Source organism: Phallusia mammillata, chromosome 7 (assembly GCF_965637545.1).
Source record: "Phallusia mammillata chromosome 7, kaPhaMamm4.hap1.1, whole genome shotgun sequence".
NCBI classification, from domain to species: domain Eukaryota; kingdom Metazoa; phylum Chordata; class Ascidiacea; order Phlebobranchia; family Ascidiidae; genus Phallusia; species Phallusia mammillata.
In genome coordinates, this window is record NC_137258.1 from 13832305 (window position 1) to 13851986 (window position 19682).

Sequence of the window (19682 nt, forward strand, 5' to 3'; positions counted from 1 at the left end):
GTAAGTTTCATCTAAATTCATTAAACATTTGATGGCAAAACGAGTCGGACAAAGTTTGGGGTAAAAGGGGGCTAGCGGGGTAAATACTGGGGTTATCAACAAAAACAAAGTGGGATGCACATCTACATACCTATATCTACCATCTGTGTAAATTTCATCGAAATCCATCAAACATTTCATGGAAAAACGAGTCGGACAAACTTTGGGGAGAAAAAAAAAGAAGAAAAAACAAACAAACAATTTGAGTAAAATCAATATGTGTCCCCTTCAGGGAAGGGGACCCATAATTACTTTAGTTTGCAAGCAACAAATCTTGTAACAAGTTTACTTTCAAAAACATCAAAGGGCTACTGTTAACAGGATAAAGAAGGTATAAAACAATTAAAAAGTAAGACACCATTCTTATTCTTTTAAGAACCAATTCTTATTTCTTTAAGAACCAGAACAGTCACTGCTTTGTACAGACAAAAAAGTGTGCATTGCACATTAAATACAAAATTAAAGCAAAGAATGTTACAAAGTAAATTTTTTAGTTCTTGATTTTATACCAACAAAGTCCTGTCCACTACCTGCCAGTTGCAATGCAATTCAATTCCATAATTTTCCACAAATGTCTTGTAGCATTCCTTAACACCCAAAGTGATAACCACACTCTTTTGCGTTAGGTTGGAGAAAAAATTCTTAGTAGAACGCCACATTTGTTTATCTCTGTCAACCTTACAAACATTTATTTAGCAAACAGATTTAACAAACAGTTACATCCAAAGTATACTTCAAAGTTTATAAAATGCACTTGATCTGAAGACCAACATAGAGCTATTCCACTTGGTTGAGTTTGCAAGGGTGTTTCACCAAAAGGATCTTTTTTTATTTGAATCTACAAAAAATTAAACTTGACGTAAAAATTAATTTGCATAGTATTTCTCTACTGTTTAAAAATGCGATTAAAACTTCGGAAAAGGGCTCAGTTTACACAACCTAATCCGATTTTTTACTTTACAATTGCAAAAAGTTTCAGTTCTATGTTTGTTAATCACAAATGAAATATACTTGTTAGGTCAAAACAATATTGACTTTTGTGTGTACAGACGAATCCGGTTAATCACATAATCTGTTTAAACTATCGTTCTAACGACTAATTGCAGTTGCTCTTAAATAAATTACATGTAAATATTTCTGGAACACCCCCCTTTTAAAAAACATGAGGAGATTAAATATGCGTCCTGTTTACTGCTGAACGATAACAAGGAGACGTATCTCAAAGCCGTGCGCATTATTTCTTTTTTGTTGGCCTTTCTTATCGCCAATAGTGATATAACAAGTGTTTAAATGAAGAGTTCAATGTGTTAAAATTATGAAAGTGATGTTCCGGCAAAGACACTGATTGTCATTGTTTGTTAAGTGCGAACTGCACTAAATTCGAAGTATCAAACTGTATTAAGATGTGAACAATGTTAAATATAAAACAAATGGTTTAAAACGTTTCTTGTCATATTGTTTATGACCCACCAATCACGTAATAGTGGTCACAAATGTTAGATCGCAGGTAATCAAACTATGTTGTTCAGTTCATGTAGTTGGTAAAGTACCAATGCTAGGCTTAATTTATGTCTTCTCTCTGTGACCTTGTGCAACTTAACAGGTGAATCACTGATTTAGAAAGGCATTTATTCCTCTACCAGTTGTTGCTGGTTTCAATTTTTGAAGCAACGATCGTATGTTCAGCACATGACAGCCACGCGAATCTTGGAGCTATAGTTCTGAGTCTGCAAAGGTTTTGCTAAAATTAATTATTCTTTTCGTCAGTTGGATTACTGGTTACAATAGAAAGTGATGCAGCTTGCCTTAGCGCCCTTGGGCTGTAGAATGTGCCAAAGTTGTAAGACCAGGTTTTGGTCTTGTATTTTCAGGTTTTGGCATGCTTACACACTTCTAAAATTTCAGGATATGCCCCTGGCTACGATGTATGTAACACATCTTTTAAAACAGATCTGGCTGCAAAAGAAAGCAAAAATCAAGCGAAGTGGTGGCCAAATAAAGAGTGTGTGTGTATTGCAACTGTTTCTTCAACACACTTGGGCAATTGCACCATAGCCAAGACAGTTAGCGTGACATCATGTTCTGCACCATGTGAGATAATCTATTTTTATGTAAGAGTACTTCTATGTGTTCTCGGCAACAAAATAGAGAAAATACTGCTCTGTAGCCGTTGTTGAGCATCACTGCAACTTTATTTTAGCTAGGAAAGTGTCCATAAGCACTTATGTTAACGGCATGTACTATTTACATAGCAACCGGATTAGCGCATAATCCAGTTAATCACATCAAATGTCTTGGCAAATCGATGATGCGATTGACCGGATTCGTCTGTAATAGCTTGTTTGATCTCATTAAAACAGTAATTAGAAAGCAGATAGATTTGCATGTGAAGACCGGATTTTAGGATTGTTACACCATAACAAATGCAATACTAGTGTTAAACTAGAATGGTGGCTTTCTGATATACTTACATTTTATATATTCTATATGATATTTACCAATTTGCTATACGCATCATTTGATCTACACATATGATTGTTTTTGTAAACAAAAACGAATGGGTCCCCACACGCGTGTTTGTGCGGATTTACGGTAAACAAACGTTGCGGTAATTTTTAGATTTTTAAGGACAAATTTTTAGAAAGCATTAACCCAACAATAAAAAATTTTTGTTCGTATTCTTTTTGCACTATTATTGTCATATAATTACAAAAACATTAAAAAAGAACTAAAAAAATAATTTCAATTGATTCTCTTGCTTTGACCCAGATATTGTCATCCAAGGTCACATTTTAAACACATTTTTTTTCTAGAAAGCTATAACAGTTGTGTTACAGACACTTTTGCTACAAGTGTATATATACATAACAAATTGTTTTTCATTTAACTTTGTTTCGCAAAACGAGTACCATGGATCTGTAGTAACCTCTCAGGGTGCACACGCCAAACGACTGTTTGACCTTTCGACACCGTTTTCAATAGCATGCTGTCCTTAGTGTTCAACAACACTGTTTAACCTTATTCATACATGCCGTGAGTATTGATTCCTAAATTGATTGCAAAAAAACGCTACGTAATGACGAAAGAAAGTTCTGAACTGTGTTAGTAATACCTACTAGTTGACTTTAAGTAACCCGAGATCATGCGGCGGCCAACCTGACAACGAGCATTTAAATCTTTATTTTGATTAACAAAGTTTTGCTTGACATGTACGAAACCGAAGCACGCTTATTAGGTTTAAATCACGTCATAGGTGTGAAACCTTTGCCAAAACTGAAATTGTGAGTAATAACTTAATAAAACGAAATAGCATTGCTGTGCAAAACAGCTGATTTCTAATCACCGAAACGATGTCTTGTAAATCGTCTGTCCGACGTCAAGCTGAGCCCTCCTGCTATCGTAAACCAGTGAGTTACTCTCTTGGGACTTCTGCCTACATTGTCTTTCTTGACCAAACGAGCGTTAGACACATTTACGTTTCGGGGGCCTGTGGGTAAACCGCTGGGTAATTCGGGGTCAAACTTCTGGAGGATCAAGTTTGGATTTATAACTAACATGTGTCCAAATTTGATTAAATTTGAAGCACTCTTTCTTTACCAAACTAGCGTTACAAAACCAGTGTTAAAAATTTTACGTTTCGGGGGCCTGTGGGTAAACCGCTGGGTAATTCGGGGTCAAACTTCTGGAGGATCAAGTTTGGATTAATAACTAACATGTGTCCAAATTTGAAGCCCTCGTTCTTTACCAAACGAGCGTTACAAACCAGCGTTAGACAGAAAAAAGAAAATACGGACAAAAACAATATGTGTCCCCTTCAGGGAAGGGGACCCATAACTAATGACTTCAAACAAACTGGATACAGTTTACAGTATTTTGTTTGGTTGCTTTGGGATTGTGAATTCCAAATCATAACATTTGTATAGGTTGGATAAAGCTAAATCACATAATCAAAATAATGAAATGAGCAACTTGTTTGAATAACAGAAATGTTAACTGCTTTTTGAAGGTTGCAGTAGTTGTTTTAAGGAAAGTATCGAGAGCATAGATTGACAATAACTGTTATTATTGCCTCAACAACGTGACATTTTGAAAAATGTGTTACATTTAACTTTCTTATAACATTGTACAGATTGTAAATTAAGCGAAGTGTGACATCATGTTCAACCCTGTGGTGTAAGCACTGATTTAATTCTAAAACTGAATTTGTACATTAAGACAGATTTAATCTGGTTAATCACATCAAAACTTTAAAAAAATTGGTAACACTTTACCTGGAATCTTCTATAATTGAACGTTTTCAGAAGGTAAAACTTACTTGCAATAAACAAATTGCAAAAGACTTTTGGTTGGATAGTTTCATAAGAACATCCTGAAGTTGAGTACAATGTTCCTCGCCGGATGTTAAAAAGTCCTGTTGTTTTTATAGTTCATTACTGGATTAGCAAATAACACAAAACAAATTTCAAGGTTACTCACATCCACATCAGATTTGTCAAACATGTCAGTGGAATTCTCTAGGGCAGAAGCACTTATACTTTCGCAGTTTTTTAATTGATCTGAACGATCATTTGATTCATTCATTGATAAAGATTCCATATGGTCTGTGATGTTTGCAACACACTCTTGGACATCTAAACACAAAAAATACAATACACTGGCATACAAAAATATGAATTACTGGCACTACAAAATATGAATTACTGGCAATACAAAATATGAATTAACTTTTAATACCACAACTTGGTTTAAGATTATGTCCTCCTGCATTTGTGTTTTGGTGTTGCCTTTCACAAATAGATGTGTTTTCAAGCAGATTTTGGTCTCGTTCTAAAAAAAACATAAAAGTTTTAGTAAAGATGACAAGAGTAAACACCGATTTTCATTTTTGTTTGTGGTTACATAATAAAATTTACACACTGCAAGCTGTTTTGTTATTACAAGCTTTTTTATAAATCCTGATTTTTCCTATAGATAATTAAAAATAGACACCCTAATCAGTTTTACATTAAAGTACAATTTGATTATGGTAATAAAACTAAAGTAACATTCAAGATCCAGCAAAAAAAGAAGCCAAGCTAAACTAGAAGTGGTTTTCGGATATATTGCCAGTTTATATATACTACATCATATTTAACGATGTATCACATATCCATTTACTATATTTATAATGGATATATATTTGGCACCTACATTTCATTGGGTCCCTATCTTTTTCCTGGCACTTTATAACCTAATTGTTTCTGCAAGCATAATCTAATGGGTCCCCACACATATGCATATACGATTTGGTAACAGTAAAAATAGGGCACAATCACTGTTAGATATTTACCAATTTACTATACACATCATTTGATCTACACCTATGATTGTTTTTGCAAGCAAAAACGAATGGGTCCCCACACGCGTGTTTGTGTGGATTTATGGTAAACAAACACCCTGGTTATTTTTAGATTCCTAAGGACAAGCTTAACCAACATTAGCCTTAACCCAAAAAGTTTTGCCCATATTGTTTTTGCATCATTATTGTCATATAATTACAAAAAAGAGTCAATAGGAACAGGAAAAATACTTTCAATTTATTCTCATGCTTTGACCTTGATATTGTCGTTCAAGGTCAGTTTTTAAACACAATTTTCCAAAACTTAAAATGTGCTTGATAACTTAATAAAACGACATAGCATAGCTGCGCAAAAACAGCTGATTTCTAATCACCGACACGACTGCCTCATAAAACGTCGGTCCGGACGTCAAGCTGAGCACTCCCGCTGCATTCACCCGCCTTAATCGTAAACAAGTGAATTACTCCCTTGAGAGTTGATACTTCTATCTGACTGAGAAAATGGTCACGTAACGACTGCGTTCATGCGTGAAGCAGAGGCATTTTTTTTCTATGTGCCACTATGGTCAATCACTCCCATTGCGTCAGCTGTGCACTGAGCGAGCACAAATATGACAGAAGACAGCATGTAAAAACATATTTTTACTATTACTGAGCCGATTGCACTGCATTTTTACCAGCCAACAAGGAGCACCCTATCCACAGCTGTTAAAAATTTCAGCAGGTTAAGTCTTGTATTTCTGGCCTCAATAACATGTGAACAAACAAACAAATATTTGGGGGTAAAGGGGTGAAAATGGATATATACAACTTCAAGTTACAAAATAGTTTTAGTTTAAAATACGCTGCAATGTACCAATCAAAAAGTATGAAACTCCAGAAACATCTGCTTTAGCAAGTATAGCCGTTTTAAAAATGTCACGTTTTGGGGGGCTGTGGGTGAACCGAGGGGTCAAACGGGGTCAAAATTCACATGGACCATCTTTTGACCAATATCTATAATAAGTGTAAATTTGAAAAAGTTTGAACCATTCATTCTTGATCAAAACGTGGGAACAAATCCGCTTTAAAAAATTTACGTTTTGGGGGGCTGTGGGTGAACCGAGGGATCAAACGGCCCGCAGCGTTAACGTTTACAGCGCAATATCACTAACACCGTATCATCTTAATTCCAACCAGTGAGAAAATGGTCAAGTGACGACTGCGTTCATGCGTGAAGCAGAGGCATTTTTTCCATGTGCCACTATCGTCAATCACTCCCATTGCGTCAGCTGTGCACTGAGCGAGCACAAATATGACAGAAGACAGCATGTAAAAACATATTTTTACTATTACTGAGTCGATTGCACTGCATTTTTACCAGCCAACAAGGAGCACCCTATCCACAGCTGTTAAAAATTTCAGCAGGTTTAAGTCTTGTATTTCTGGCCTCAATAACATGTGAAGAAACAAACAAATATTTGGGGGTAAAGGGGTGAAAATGGATATATACAACTTCAAGTTACAAAATAGTTTTAGTTTAAAATACGCTGCAATGTACCAATCAAAAAGTATGAAACTCCAGAAACATCTGCTTTAGCAAGTATAGCCGTTTTAAAAATTTCACGTTTTGGGGGGCTGTGGGTGAACCGAGGGGTCAAAATTCACATGGACCATCTTTTGACCAATATCTATAATAAGTGTAAATTTGAAAAAGTTTGAACCATTCTTTCTTGACCAAAACATGGGAACAAATCTGCGTTGAAAAATTCACGTTTTGGGGGGCTGTGTGTGAACTGAGGGATCAAATGGGGTCAAAATTCACATGGACCATCTTTAGACCAATATCTATAATGTGTAAATATGAAAAAGTTTGAACCATTCATTCTTGATCAAAACGTGGGAACAAATCCGCTTTAAAAATTTTACGTTTTGGGGGGCTGTGGGTGAACCGAGGGATCAAACGGGGTCAAAATTCACATGGACCATCTTTAGACCAATATCTGTAATGTGTGTAAATTTGAAAAAGTTTGAACCATTCTTTCTTGACCAAAACGTGGGAACAAATGCGCATTAGAAAGAAAAAAATATATAGACAAAAACAATATGTGTCCCCTTCAGGGAAGGGGACCCATAATTAAAACAAACAGCAGTGACACCAATTTAGGAATAGCCAACTTTTTTCAAAAACTGTTATTCCAAATGCATGCACAAACATCTGCTTTAGCATGAAATAAAGATACTAGATACCTTAAAATATACGTCATTTGACCAACTTACACGAGGTGTTTTTGCAAAACAAACAGTGGGTCCCCACACACATTTTTTTCTGGAAAAAGTAATGCTGCAATTTTCATTTAATTCTGAAGGACAAATTAGTAGATCTTTTTACATCATAATATAATAAGTAATAAAAAACTGAAAAAAAACTTTAATCCTCAAATATATAATCTCTAGTAAATCAAAACCAACAATTTCTATACTAGCCAATACAGGGTATGTTGTTTCACCAGTTGTACTGATGTTACTTCATAGGTGGAAACAGTCTGCAGCTTACTTTTAATGTATTGGCTTGACGCGTTTGTATTGGTATGGAAACAAGAAATATCTTACAAACAATCTTAAACACATAACCACCGGACTGGCCAGGCCAAAGTTTTAACTGAAAAGCAAAAACCACCTTACAAATAACTGTTTAACATTTCAGCACATTAGGGCCTATGTTTTTCTTCACGAACCAGAGTTAGACAAAAACAACATGTGTCTCCTTCAGGTAAGCAGACCCAGAGTCACAATGTGTACAGATTTAGTAATAATAGGGAATTGATTCCCGTTGCCTTTTATACTATTGTATTAACAAACCACTTCTGTAACTTCATTAAATTTGTAGACCCCAGCTTACAATTTAAGCTTCTGTGATGAACTAATCTGTCTGATTCTTGGGGCCCTCTTTCATGTAAATTCATATGCATAAAAGATGAACTTTGTTTTTGTGTGTGTTATTTTTGCAAGGACAGATGTCCCTTTTTCACTGATTCTAGGGTGCTAGTTGGCTACATCTATACATGGCAAATTATCCCAATTTTATCCAATCAGACTTTCTTTGAAAATTTCACTCATTTCAGGGGACTAGTGGGGTTCTACACCCAAACTAATACAAAGCCACAAAGACCCAAATAAAGTTTTGTCTCGATTGGTAATATTTAAAATTGTGACCACAAAAGCTGTTTTTAACCAAACACAGTAAATACTGTCAACTGCAAAACCAGTCACCATGTAATGCAAGTAGATAACAAACACAAGTGACATATGTTCGGTTGCCGTTTTGAGTCGATAGAAACTTTTGATTGTGGTGCCCAGCAGCATATGATTTGTAAAACATTTAACACTTTTGGGGCTAGAATGGTAAATACTGTGACTGTAGTCAAACATAACAGATGGCACATTTACATGACTATATCTACTATCTCTGACGATTCCATCCAAATCCATCAAACATTTTTTTCATAACAACAAATGAAACCAATGTGCACCCCTTTAAGCAGGGGTCCTAATTAGTGCAAAAATGGTGTTTAGGCAACAAAGTAGTACTTATAACTAAATTGGCTTCTTGGATAATGAGAACTGCAGCATCAACATGTGTCACAGCTGATTTATGACCACAAAGCCGAATTAAGGCCAGTTTTCTTCTTTCATTCACTTCCCACTCAGTTTCATGATGCTCTTTTATAAAGCTGCGATTGAGAAAGTAACATGAGAAGTAAAAATAAACAAAAATGTACAAAAAGTTCACATCACTAAATACATGAAAGGATTGACTCATTAACTAAAAGCAATCACAGTACAAAATAAAAAATTAACCTAAAAAACTTTGTGGCTTTTTGGAGAATTGTTTCAATGTCAACTGCATTTGCTTGTGCTATACTTTGACAGGAAGTAAAACCAGAATCAAAAAAGGCCCGAGCCAACCTCCGGTTTAAAAGGGGGATCTAAAAAGTTTTACTTTTGAAGATTCAAAATGCAAGTTTATTTGGTTCAACATAAGTAGTGATATACTTTGATTAGATTCAACAGATCCCGTTGAATCCCAAACACTAATCTTGTCTGAAATTCTCCCAGAAGCATTTCAAAACTCCACCAACCCAATTCTTTGCAAAAAGTTGTCATCATACCTATTTGATTTAAATTTGAAAATACATAAATCCCATTTATATTGATAACCACAGTACAGTTTGTTTGCATAAAAGCAGACATATGCATGTAAGGTAAATTTTAATACACACAAAAAATGTAAAAGACACTGCTTAAACATGTGTTTCATACAGAAATATAATCAAACACAGTAATATTATTTAATTTGGGTAATTGTTATTAATTTCTTGTCTCTCCAGTTTCTTTATGGCTTTTTGAATCCTGGAATGTTGGCATCTGGACTGATCAAGAAATTTTTTGGTCAGTAACATTCTTTTGTTTTAATCATATCTCATGCAGCTTTGCCTTTATATTGCCTTTCTTTAATGCTTAATTACAATACCTTGGATCCTTGTAAATGTTACTAAAGCAAGTAACGCTGTACTAACAGACAATTATTCCTACATCCTAGATTTGTCCTAATGAAATTGTAGTTTGTAAATTAAAACTTTTTTATGAATCAACACAATGAACTTTGTTCATTTACAAAATACAGCCACAGGGACCGCCTAAGTAATTAAGTATTTTTTGCTGGTGCAGGACATTACTTTGCATTATGCATGCCATATGTACCTTGTTTTATCATGCAAAACAGTACTTTTTTGCGTTTTTGCATATGAAAGCTAAATGTATTTTGTTTGTAAAACTGTAACCACTGCTTTGTCAGTATTGTCATCTCTTTCCAGGAAAATGTTGCTAACATTTGTTGTAAGTTGATAACTTGTTTAAAATTTCTTCTTTGTGGTAAACTTTTTTGTCAAAATGCTCATCTTGTTATGACCAATTAAAAGATCTGCCTACTTCGAAAAATAAATCATCATTTTAAAGACCAGATGCTGACAGCTTCTATAGCTTATACCCAAGGTCCTATAGACATATTTGCAACTTGACTTTAAACTTGGGCCAGGCTGCTGGCTATTGCTAGGGTTTTAAAGGTTCTGTTCTTTGGCAAGTTTCTTATAGATCTACCAACAAACATGTAGTTTCTGCAATTGATTTAAACTTCCATTACTGCAATAAAAAGTTGATTTTATTATCCATCCACAGAGCAGAAAAATGTTGAAGCTAATAATAAAATGCTACCAAGCCAACACATATACTGATTAATTTTATGTTTTCACATACATGTTCCAGCAATGCTTTTGGCAACGAATAGTTTCACAGGTAGTGTAATAAAAATTATTGTGTATAATCTGTGCTTGCTGTTTACCAAGTTCTAGCCTAATCAAGTAATCAAGTTCCAACATAAACATGGTTTGTTGAGTATTACTTTATGTAGCATTTATGATGAAAACTTTTCCAGAGGCGTCGCAACAAAAAAAAGTTTGAGAACCACTGATGTAGAGTATAAACCAGTGTTTCATACCGGAACGGAACGAAATAAATAATTTTTGGTCCAAATACCGGAACGAAATACCGAAATAAAAAATATTCAAAATACCGGAACGGAACGAAATACCGTTATTTTTTATTTCGGTATTTCGTTCTGAAAAAATCCAAGAGAGTTGTTTTAAATGCTTCGTTCATCAATTAAAAATTATCGTTTTTATTTGTTTTAATACAATCACAGTTAAATCACTATGACATCTGTTTTGTCATACATGTTATGTGACGTAATAACCACCAGACAACCATCTTTGTTTGTTGCAACTTGCTTATACTCCGTTTGGTTAACTTATTTTAGTGTTGGTAAGCAATGAGCATTGATATTTAACGTCATTAGATATTTTAGCCTGTGTGTGGAACTGTCTTTAGAAGACTTTTGTAGGTTTAAGTAGTGGAATAAGTACGGGTTATGATTGGTAACATAACAGTGATATATGTTACGATTTTCGTTTTTATATTATTGCCAGGATATTTTATATTAAGGGATGGGTCGAAAAAGAACAAACCAAGCGTGGGATTTTTTTACTGAAGTAAAGAAGAAGCAGAAAGTTGAAATAAAATGCAGGCATTGCGAATTTGTTTTTGAAGGGATGGCTCATGGCGGAAACATGTTAAAACACATAAAAAATGTCCATGCTGATGAATGGATTGACTTTCAAAGAAAAAAAAATGCCATCGCAAATAAGAAAGCTGAGAAACTTGCCAAACAAAAAAACTTTTTTAAACCAAACAACAGCCAGCAGGCCGACAAAATATCTGTAAATGTCCAATTTCAAGCATGTCCAGAAGACATATGCTATAGAAGCGGTCACCAAAAAGGGTCTCCCTCTTTCAGTGTTTGAAGCATCTGGTGTCAAAATTGTTAAACCCTCTTCTAAAGTCAGCAGATCTCACACTTGGCCGCAACAAGATGAGAGATTTGACAATCGAGGCAGCTCAACACAAACGAGAAAACTTAACCGAGCAAATGAAAGGTAAACTGGTTTCTTTGAAAATTGATTTGGCTACACGCATGGAACGCCATTTTATGGGGATTAATGTTCAGTTTGTCAACGGGAGTGAACTTGTTTTAGCAACATTATCCCTTCAAGAGATGTCAACTAGTGCCAGAGCAGTTGATTTAGTTCCGGTTATAATTCAAACTTTGTCGTTGTTTGGTGTCCACATGTCGCAAGTTTATACACTAACCACAGATAATGGCAGTAATATGATAAAAAGCGGTTGTTTGCTACGTGATCTTGAAGAAGATGAACAGAACAGCAGTGACGAAGAAAATGATGACAGTGATTGGCAAAGTCCCGGAACCGACAGACAATTGCTTCAAGAAATAGAAATGTGTTTGTTACAAACAGATACGTCTAGAGGTGGGCCAATTTCGGTGAGATGTGCTGTGCATACGCTACAGTTAGCTATTTTAGACGCCTTGAAAGATTCTGTTGCAAACAACACGATTGTTAAGGTAAGGGCTGTGGCTAAAATTCTCCGAAAACCAAATGTTCGTTTGGCTCTCAGACACAGAAAGTAAAAAATGGCTGTTCTTGATGTTGAAACACAGTGGGGCTCGACATACATGATGTTTCGTGGTGTCCTATACTTGCCAGACACAATTGACGAAATAAACACGCAAGGTGTTCCTGTTGCAGGACTTTGCTTGTCAGAATCGGAATGGAACAATGTACGTCGCATTGTTGATGCATTGAAACCGGTGTTCGACGTAACCAAGATTTTACAAACCCGAAATATTGCTGGAGGGGAGTTCTATGCCCACTGGATTAAACAAAAGACACAATTATCTGATTATGATAATCCTCTTGCAAGAAGTATATATTGCCAACAATATGAGAAGCAGGGAAAAGTGTTTGCTTGGAAACGCAGCTCTACTTGCTTCAGTATATGTGGATCCGAGGTACCGTTGTCTTCTCTCAGCTTCCGAAAAGGGCGTCGCAAGAGCACAGCTGCACGAGATGTGGTTAAAACTAAAAAAAGTTACAGACCACAGTCAACTTGAAATGAGTCCAGTCGCCAGCACTTCCAGTGAGCAAAACAGTCCGGAAGGATACCAAAGAGCTGGGAATAGAGGATTTGATTCAGAAGATGACCTAATTGAAAAGTTGTTGAAAGCAAAAGATTTGGAGCAAAATACGGAAACCTTCCCAAGGCGACCGAGTTCAATGACACCCTCGACGTGTACGAACAGTCCAAGCGGGTTGACAAAAAGGAAGATGTTTTTCAGTATTGGAACAACAGCTCTTCTATAATGAAAGCAGTAGCACAAGTGGCAGCGGGGCTACCAGTTACACAGGTTTCGGCAGAGAGATCATTTTCTGTGCTTAAACTGATTCTGGAAGCCAAACGCAACCGCATGAAAGGGAACATCATTGAAGCAATTATGTTGTTGCAAAATAATGTGTGATATTTGTGGCAATAAAAAATTAAACTTCACTCTCCTTCACTCCGTGTTTGTGCGGTTTGTTTTTGGTAGAAAAAGCACAAGGACCGAAATACCGAAAAATACCGTTATAAATTTATTTCGGCCAGACCGGAACGAAATGAAAATATCGGTCCAGAACGAAATAAATAAATTCTTCAGAACGAATAACGTTATTATGTTTCGTTCCGTTCCGGTATGAAACACTGGTATAAACTATACAATTCAGATTCAACCCAGACATTGTATGAAGTACGTCCTATTTAACAGTCTAGTTTAAAGAAAAAAAGGAGTAAATAGTGGCATAATGTGGTAAAACAGAAAAATCGACACCTATGAGTAGCAAATTCTACAAGCTGTCCAATTTTCATAAATTAGAACATTGTTGAAAAAAGTCACCCACTTTAGGGGCCAGTTGGGTAAATTGTTTGGCTACAGGGCAAAACACAACAATTGAAGACTTAAAATAGTATGTTGAATAAACTTTGCAAATTTCATTTCATTCTGACATTTTTAAAAATTCACTTATTTCAGGGGACTGGTGGGGTAAATGTTGGAGCAATAGGGTAAAACACAACAACCAACATCTATAACAGGCAAATCCTACAAGCTATCCAAATCTCATTTAATTTAAACATTGTTGAAAAAATTCACCTATTTTAGGGGGCTAGTGGAGTAAATGTTATGGCTACAAGGTAAAACACATCAATCGAAACCTACAAACGGCTTATTCTACATGCTATCCAAATTTTAGCAAATTCTGAAACTGTTTAACAAACTCACCCATTTTAGGAGGCTAGTGGGGTGAAACTAGGGCTACAGGGTTAAACACAACAATCAGCTCCTATGAATGGTGATTTAGCCAATTCCGATACTGTTTACAAAACGGAAGTACAGCAAAATTTCAGCCCAATCAGCCAATGTTTAAAATGTTGACCACAACAGGTGTTTTGAGCAACAACTGATGTCATTGGGCTGTTAGCACCCCCTTAACTCTCATTAAGAAAAAATAATTCCTGTTATATTGGGACAAAATAAACAAATTGAAATGAAGCTAAATGCATTCATTTTGTTTTAGTTAATCGGTTTGTTTGTTTAGTTGGTTCTAGTCCAATCCAGACCGTAGCACTGTTTCAAACAATTTACAACATTATTTTACATAGTTATTTAACTATTCTACTGGGTAAGACAAATTAAAGACAATAAATGTAAACTGAGCATTATTAACAAATTTACAATATTTCCTCTTAATTCATGTTGTAATTTAAAAATAAATTTACCGGCATATGATGCTGCAGATTGTTGAAGAGATTGTACATACCCCTTGTTACATTCATATTTGGAGCAAATAAAACACAGTGGCACCTCTTGCACAAGCTCATGTAGCATAAGAGCAACATAAAATCTGTCAATAACACTTTTTTTATTTTTTCCATTTTTTTTTTTGCTCCTCACATATATTTTGGGCTTCACTATTCTCTAAATACTATTATGGGTTTAAAACAACATGTTTTAAAACTAACAATAAAACTAGAAGAGTGGCTTTCTGATATACTTCCATTTTATATATTCTATACAATATTTACCAATTTACTATACACATCATTTGATCTACACATATGATTGTTTTTGTAAACAAAAACAAATGGGTCCCCACACGCGCGTTTGTGCAGATTTACAGTAAACAAATGTTGCGGTGATTTTTAGATTCTTAAGGACAAATTTTTAGAAAGCATTAACCCAACAAAAAAAAATTGTTCGTATTCTTTTTGCACTCTTATTGTCATGTAATTACAAAAACATTAAAAAACGTAACAAATACTTTAATCTAATCTCTTGCTTTGACCCAGATATTGTCGTCCAAGGTCGGATTTTGAACACATTTTTTTTAGAAAGCTGTAACAGTTGTGTTACAGACACTTCAAATCAAAAAAGCAATTTGCTACAAGTGTATACATAACAAATTGTTTTTCATTTAACTTTGTTTCCCAAAACGAGTACCATTGACCTGTAGTAACCTCTCAGTGTGCACACGCCAAACGACTGTTTGACTTTTGACACCGTTTTCAATAGCACACCATCCTTGGTGTTCAACAATACTGTTAAGCCTAATTTATGCATGAGTATTGACTCCTAAATTGATTGTCAAAAAAACGCTACGTTATGACAAAAGAAAGGTCTGAACTGTGTTTGTAATACCTACTAGTTGACCTTAAGTAACCCGTGATCATACGGCGGCCAACCTGACGAGCATTTAAAAAAACATTTATTTGGCAAAAAAGTCAAGTTAACTTTTTCATCTTTACTTCGATTAACAAAGTTTTGCTTGACATATACAAAACCGAAGCACGGTTATTAGGTTTAAATCACGTCATAGGTGTAAAACCTTCGCCAAAACTAAAAACGTGAGTGATAACTTAATAAAATGACATAGCATTGCTGTGCACAATAGCTGATTTATAATCACTGAAACGACGTCTCGTAAAACGTCTGTCCGACGTCAAGCTGAGCCCTCCCGCTATCGTAAACCAGTGAGTTACTCTCTTGGTACACTGCCTACAGCAGGGGTCTCAAACACGCGGCCCGCGGGCCGCATGCGGCCCTCCAAGGGTTTTTGTGCAGCCCGCGAAGTAACTTTTGGAAGTTATGTGTTTTACTTAGGCGGAATACTCTGTCAGACCAGTGAATTTGCATGATACAATCATTTTCTATTGGTGGTATATGCAACGTTTTTACAAGGTGATTGAACGAGCCCTTTTACAAAACTAATTGCGATTGTTGCATAATATTTTATGTATTTTTGTGTCATTGTAGGCCATTGTTTCCACACAAAGCGGTATAGCACGGTTGACTCCTTCACTTTGCTACACTGTGTATCTGTTTGTTGTATATTACAATATTGTTTTTTAGTGTAGCTAATAGCATAAATGAACATTTTACTTTTTAATCTTGCAATATTCTAGTTCGATATCGCTAGTGCGGCCCACAACTTACTTAAAAGTTTGTTTTTGGCCCCCAAAGCAGTTTGAGTTTGAGACCCCTGGCCTACAGTGTCTTTCTTGACCAAACGAGCGTTAGACACATTTACGTTTCGGGGGCCTGTGGGTGAACCGCTGGGTCATTCGGGGTCAAACTTCTAGAGAATCAAGTTCAGATTGATAACTAAGATATGTCCAAATTTGAATAAATTTGAAGTACTTTTTCTTTACCAAAACAGCATTACAAACCAGCGTTAAAAAATGTACGTTTCGGGGGCCTGTGGGTGAACCGCTGGGTCAATCGGGGTCAATCGGGGTCAAACTTCAGGTGGACCAAGTTTGGATTAATATCTAACATATGTCCAAATTCAATAAATTTAAAGCACTTTTTCTTGACCAAACGGGTCTCACAAGCCAGCGTTAGACAGAAAAAAGAAAAAAAAAATACGGACAAAAACAATATGTGTCCCCTTCAGGGAAGGGGACCCATAATAAAACGAAAATCACCCAAATATCTTTGACAATTTGCTTAATCACAGAAGGATAGCATTGGGTACACATTCAAAGAAAATTAATACCAAACCACAATGACTGACCTAAAGTCTGGAAATTTTCCCCATTTCCCATTCATACATTGTTAAAAAATACCCACAAACACCATTCAAATTTTTTTTAATTGCAAAAGTAAAATTGGAACCACTTCAATTTAAAAATAATAAACAACTACAACTACAGTGTTAATAAGTTGACTCAAAAGCTTTCTTGTATATGTGATGCATGATCAAACAAAATACTTAATATTATGCAAACATAACGCAAAGATCATGCTTGTCCTTTGATGATGTCTAAACCTACTTTTAAAAAAATTAAAAAAAGTCGTACCAGCAGTGTTTAATCAACTTTACCTTATATGTATAGTAATGCATCGGTCATGTTTTTGAATAAGATTTTTAAACTTTCTTGAATTACATGCTGCCATTCTCATCAAAAAACTTTCATTAATGCCAATGTAATCAGCAACCCGTTGTTCGGCAGTGCTTAGAGTTTCCAAAATATGAGCATAATTAAACCAATTCATTTTAGTCCATTCTGGTGGGGATGGTACAGGAGTAATCTTAAAGTAAATAATTAGGTAATTTTAACTGGTTTATTCACTACATGCTAACCAAACTACAATATGTATGTAAACAATAACCTTTAAAAACACTTAAGGTGTACTGTACCATTATTCTATTTTGACAGACATTTTTGGCAATGTATGTATTCGGTCAATATTGCCTACAATACAAACCAGATACATTAGGTGCAGTTCGGTATCCAAAGCAAAGGATTTCGCTGCTGTTTTGAGATCATTAAATACATGTAAAGATTGAACCACAGAAAGAGATGAAAGAAGTGATGCTCTTCCCAATTTTGTACACTTGACAAACCTAATAACATATTGCACAATACATTGTTATGTGTAAATATATACCTACTATTTTTTAGCACCTTGAAAGTGTCTGTAAGCTACGAGCAAAACCAACCTTGTTTCTGACGTATCCTCTTTCATGCAAGTGATAAATTCATTTTCTTTCAACCAGTTAAGACCATTAAGAACAGGGTTACTGGACTTTGTTTGTTCACAAGTAGTGAATTCAGTAAATTTCTTCTTACTCTATGTTTTGTAAAGTAAAATTAATGTTTTTTAACATTTAGTCCTGGGTCATCCCAGGGTAAAATTCTAAGAGATCAATTCAGACAATCTATTACATGCAAATGTTTCGAAAAACACTTTTCGACCAAACATGTGGGACAAAATTTTAAAAACAAGAAGCAGTTGCATGTGATTTGTCACTTGTTAAAAAACTTGTACACATCAAGAGTTAAATAAGCTTATGAAAAATTCTGTTCTCTTGCTGTTTGTTAATCTAAGAAAATCTAAAATCTAAGAAATAACAAGCCAAAGTCTTAATAGTTGTACCAACAAAAATACCTGTAATATCTGAGAACAGTAGAAAGTACTTTCAACATATAAACCAATATCTTCTTCACTCTGAGCTGTTTCATTTCCAATGACCTTAAATGTGTGAAAACAATCACAGATTGAGATCATAAAAATGTGAGAAAAGTGGCTCCCAATTGTTTAAGGCCAGAGACCCCCAGTTCTATCTTTGAGTGAGTAGGTATTTTTAGGCTTGAAATGTATTTATTCAACAAATACTTTCTGTTTGTAACACACAAATATTTAATTTTCTTTCTTTGTCATGTATCTGTACTTCACACTAAACCTATTTTATGACAACTTACCTCAAGAATAGCTTTTTTAAAACTACCAGGAATATTATCAACTGTACTATCAAACTCTTTGTCAAACAGAGAACTTTTTACATTTGGAAAAGGGAGCGAAAAGAGCCTTACACAAGCATCCTTTTCATGCTTCTCACAAATTACAAAGCATTCACCTGAACATAAAATGATATTTTACACACTTATTATCTAAAGCAGAGGTGTCAAACTCAAACAATTTTGAGCGACAAAAACAAACTTTTGATTAGGTAGAGGGCCGCACCATCGAAACATTGTTACAGTGTAACATGACAACAACAAAATTACATGATTAGAAAGTAAAATGTTCATATTGTAATAAATAACAAACATATATACAGTGTAGCACCAGAACAAGCTGTGCTTTATGTCTTTGTATGAAAACAATGGCATACAATGACTCAACAATCGCAATTGCCAATTCTAAAAGTTACTTCGTGGGCCGCACAAAAACTCTTGCAGGGCCGCATGTTTTACACCCCTGATCTAAACCTTTTGTGGATTTATTGATTTTCACACTGAAATAGCAACAGACATATAATTATGTTTTTATGCTTTTTTTAACCCTTGTTTGTTTCAGCAAGCAAAAACGTATGGGTCCCCACACATGTAAAGTTGTAAATAATGCAAATTCTGAGATAACCATCATCAAGTTTGGAGCCATAAGTTAAAACATTCAATAAATATTCTGCTTAAACAATCATTCTGTAGGAGGTAAACAAACAAATATCCAAATCTTGTTTAATCTAGCCATTGTTTGTTAAATTCACCCATTTTTAGGGATTAGTGGGGTAAATTATGGGGCTACAGGGTAAAACTGAACAATTGACATCTAAAAATTGTATTCAACAAACTGTCCTAACTTTAGCCAATTATGACATTGTTTACTAAGTTCAAACATTTTCAGGGTTAATAGTGGAGCTACAGGGTAAACACATCAACTGACATGTTAAAATGGTGTATTGTATAAACCAGGGGTTGGGAACCTTTTTCTTTATAAAAAAGTTTGAATACCACTGTCCTTGGCCTGGGAAAT

General features: G+C 35.1%; 2 protein-coding genes across 7 annotated transcripts in view; one reads left to right on the top strand and one right to left on the bottom strand.

The window, feature by feature from the left end:
• LOC145237745 (DNA polymerase theta-like) overlaps positions 1-19682 on the bottom strand; it is a 48782-nt gene that overhangs the window by 10306 nt on the left and 18794 nt on the right. For 5 of the 6 annotated variants that reach the window (XM_080100720.1, XM_080100719.1, XM_080100718.1 and 2 more), the window contains 14 exons: positions 18629-18783; positions 18315-18398; positions 17866-17996; positions 17631-17769; positions 17245-17453; positions 14642-14766; positions 9413-9528; positions 9218-9345; positions 8948-9090; positions 4774-4866; positions 4516-4670; positions 4355-4450; positions 773-877; positions 570-716 (listed from right to left, as the gene is read on the bottom strand). In XM_080100720.1, coding sequence (XP_079956846.1) covers positions 570-716; positions 773-877; positions 4355-4450; positions 4516-4670; positions 4774-4866; positions 8948-9090; positions 9218-9345; positions 9413-9528; positions 14642-14766; positions 17245-17453; positions 17631-17769; positions 17866-17996; positions 18315-18398; positions 18629-18783 — 1826 coding nt within the window. The remainder of the gene's footprint in view (positions 1-569; positions 717-772; positions 878-4354; positions 4451-4515; positions 4671-4773; positions 4867-8947; positions 9091-9217; positions 9346-9412; positions 9529-14641; positions 14767-17244; positions 17454-17630; positions 17770-17865; positions 17997-18314; positions 18399-18628; positions 18784-19682) is intronic. The other variant, XM_080100721.1, reaches the window with a different exon arrangement.
• Positions 12694-13375, top strand: LOC145237749 (uncharacterized). Its single transcript, XM_080100731.1, has one exon. It carries the CDS (start codon positions 12694-12696, stop codon positions 13189-13191), a length of 498 nt encoding a protein of 165 aa, XP_079956857.1. The 3' UTR covers positions 13192-13375.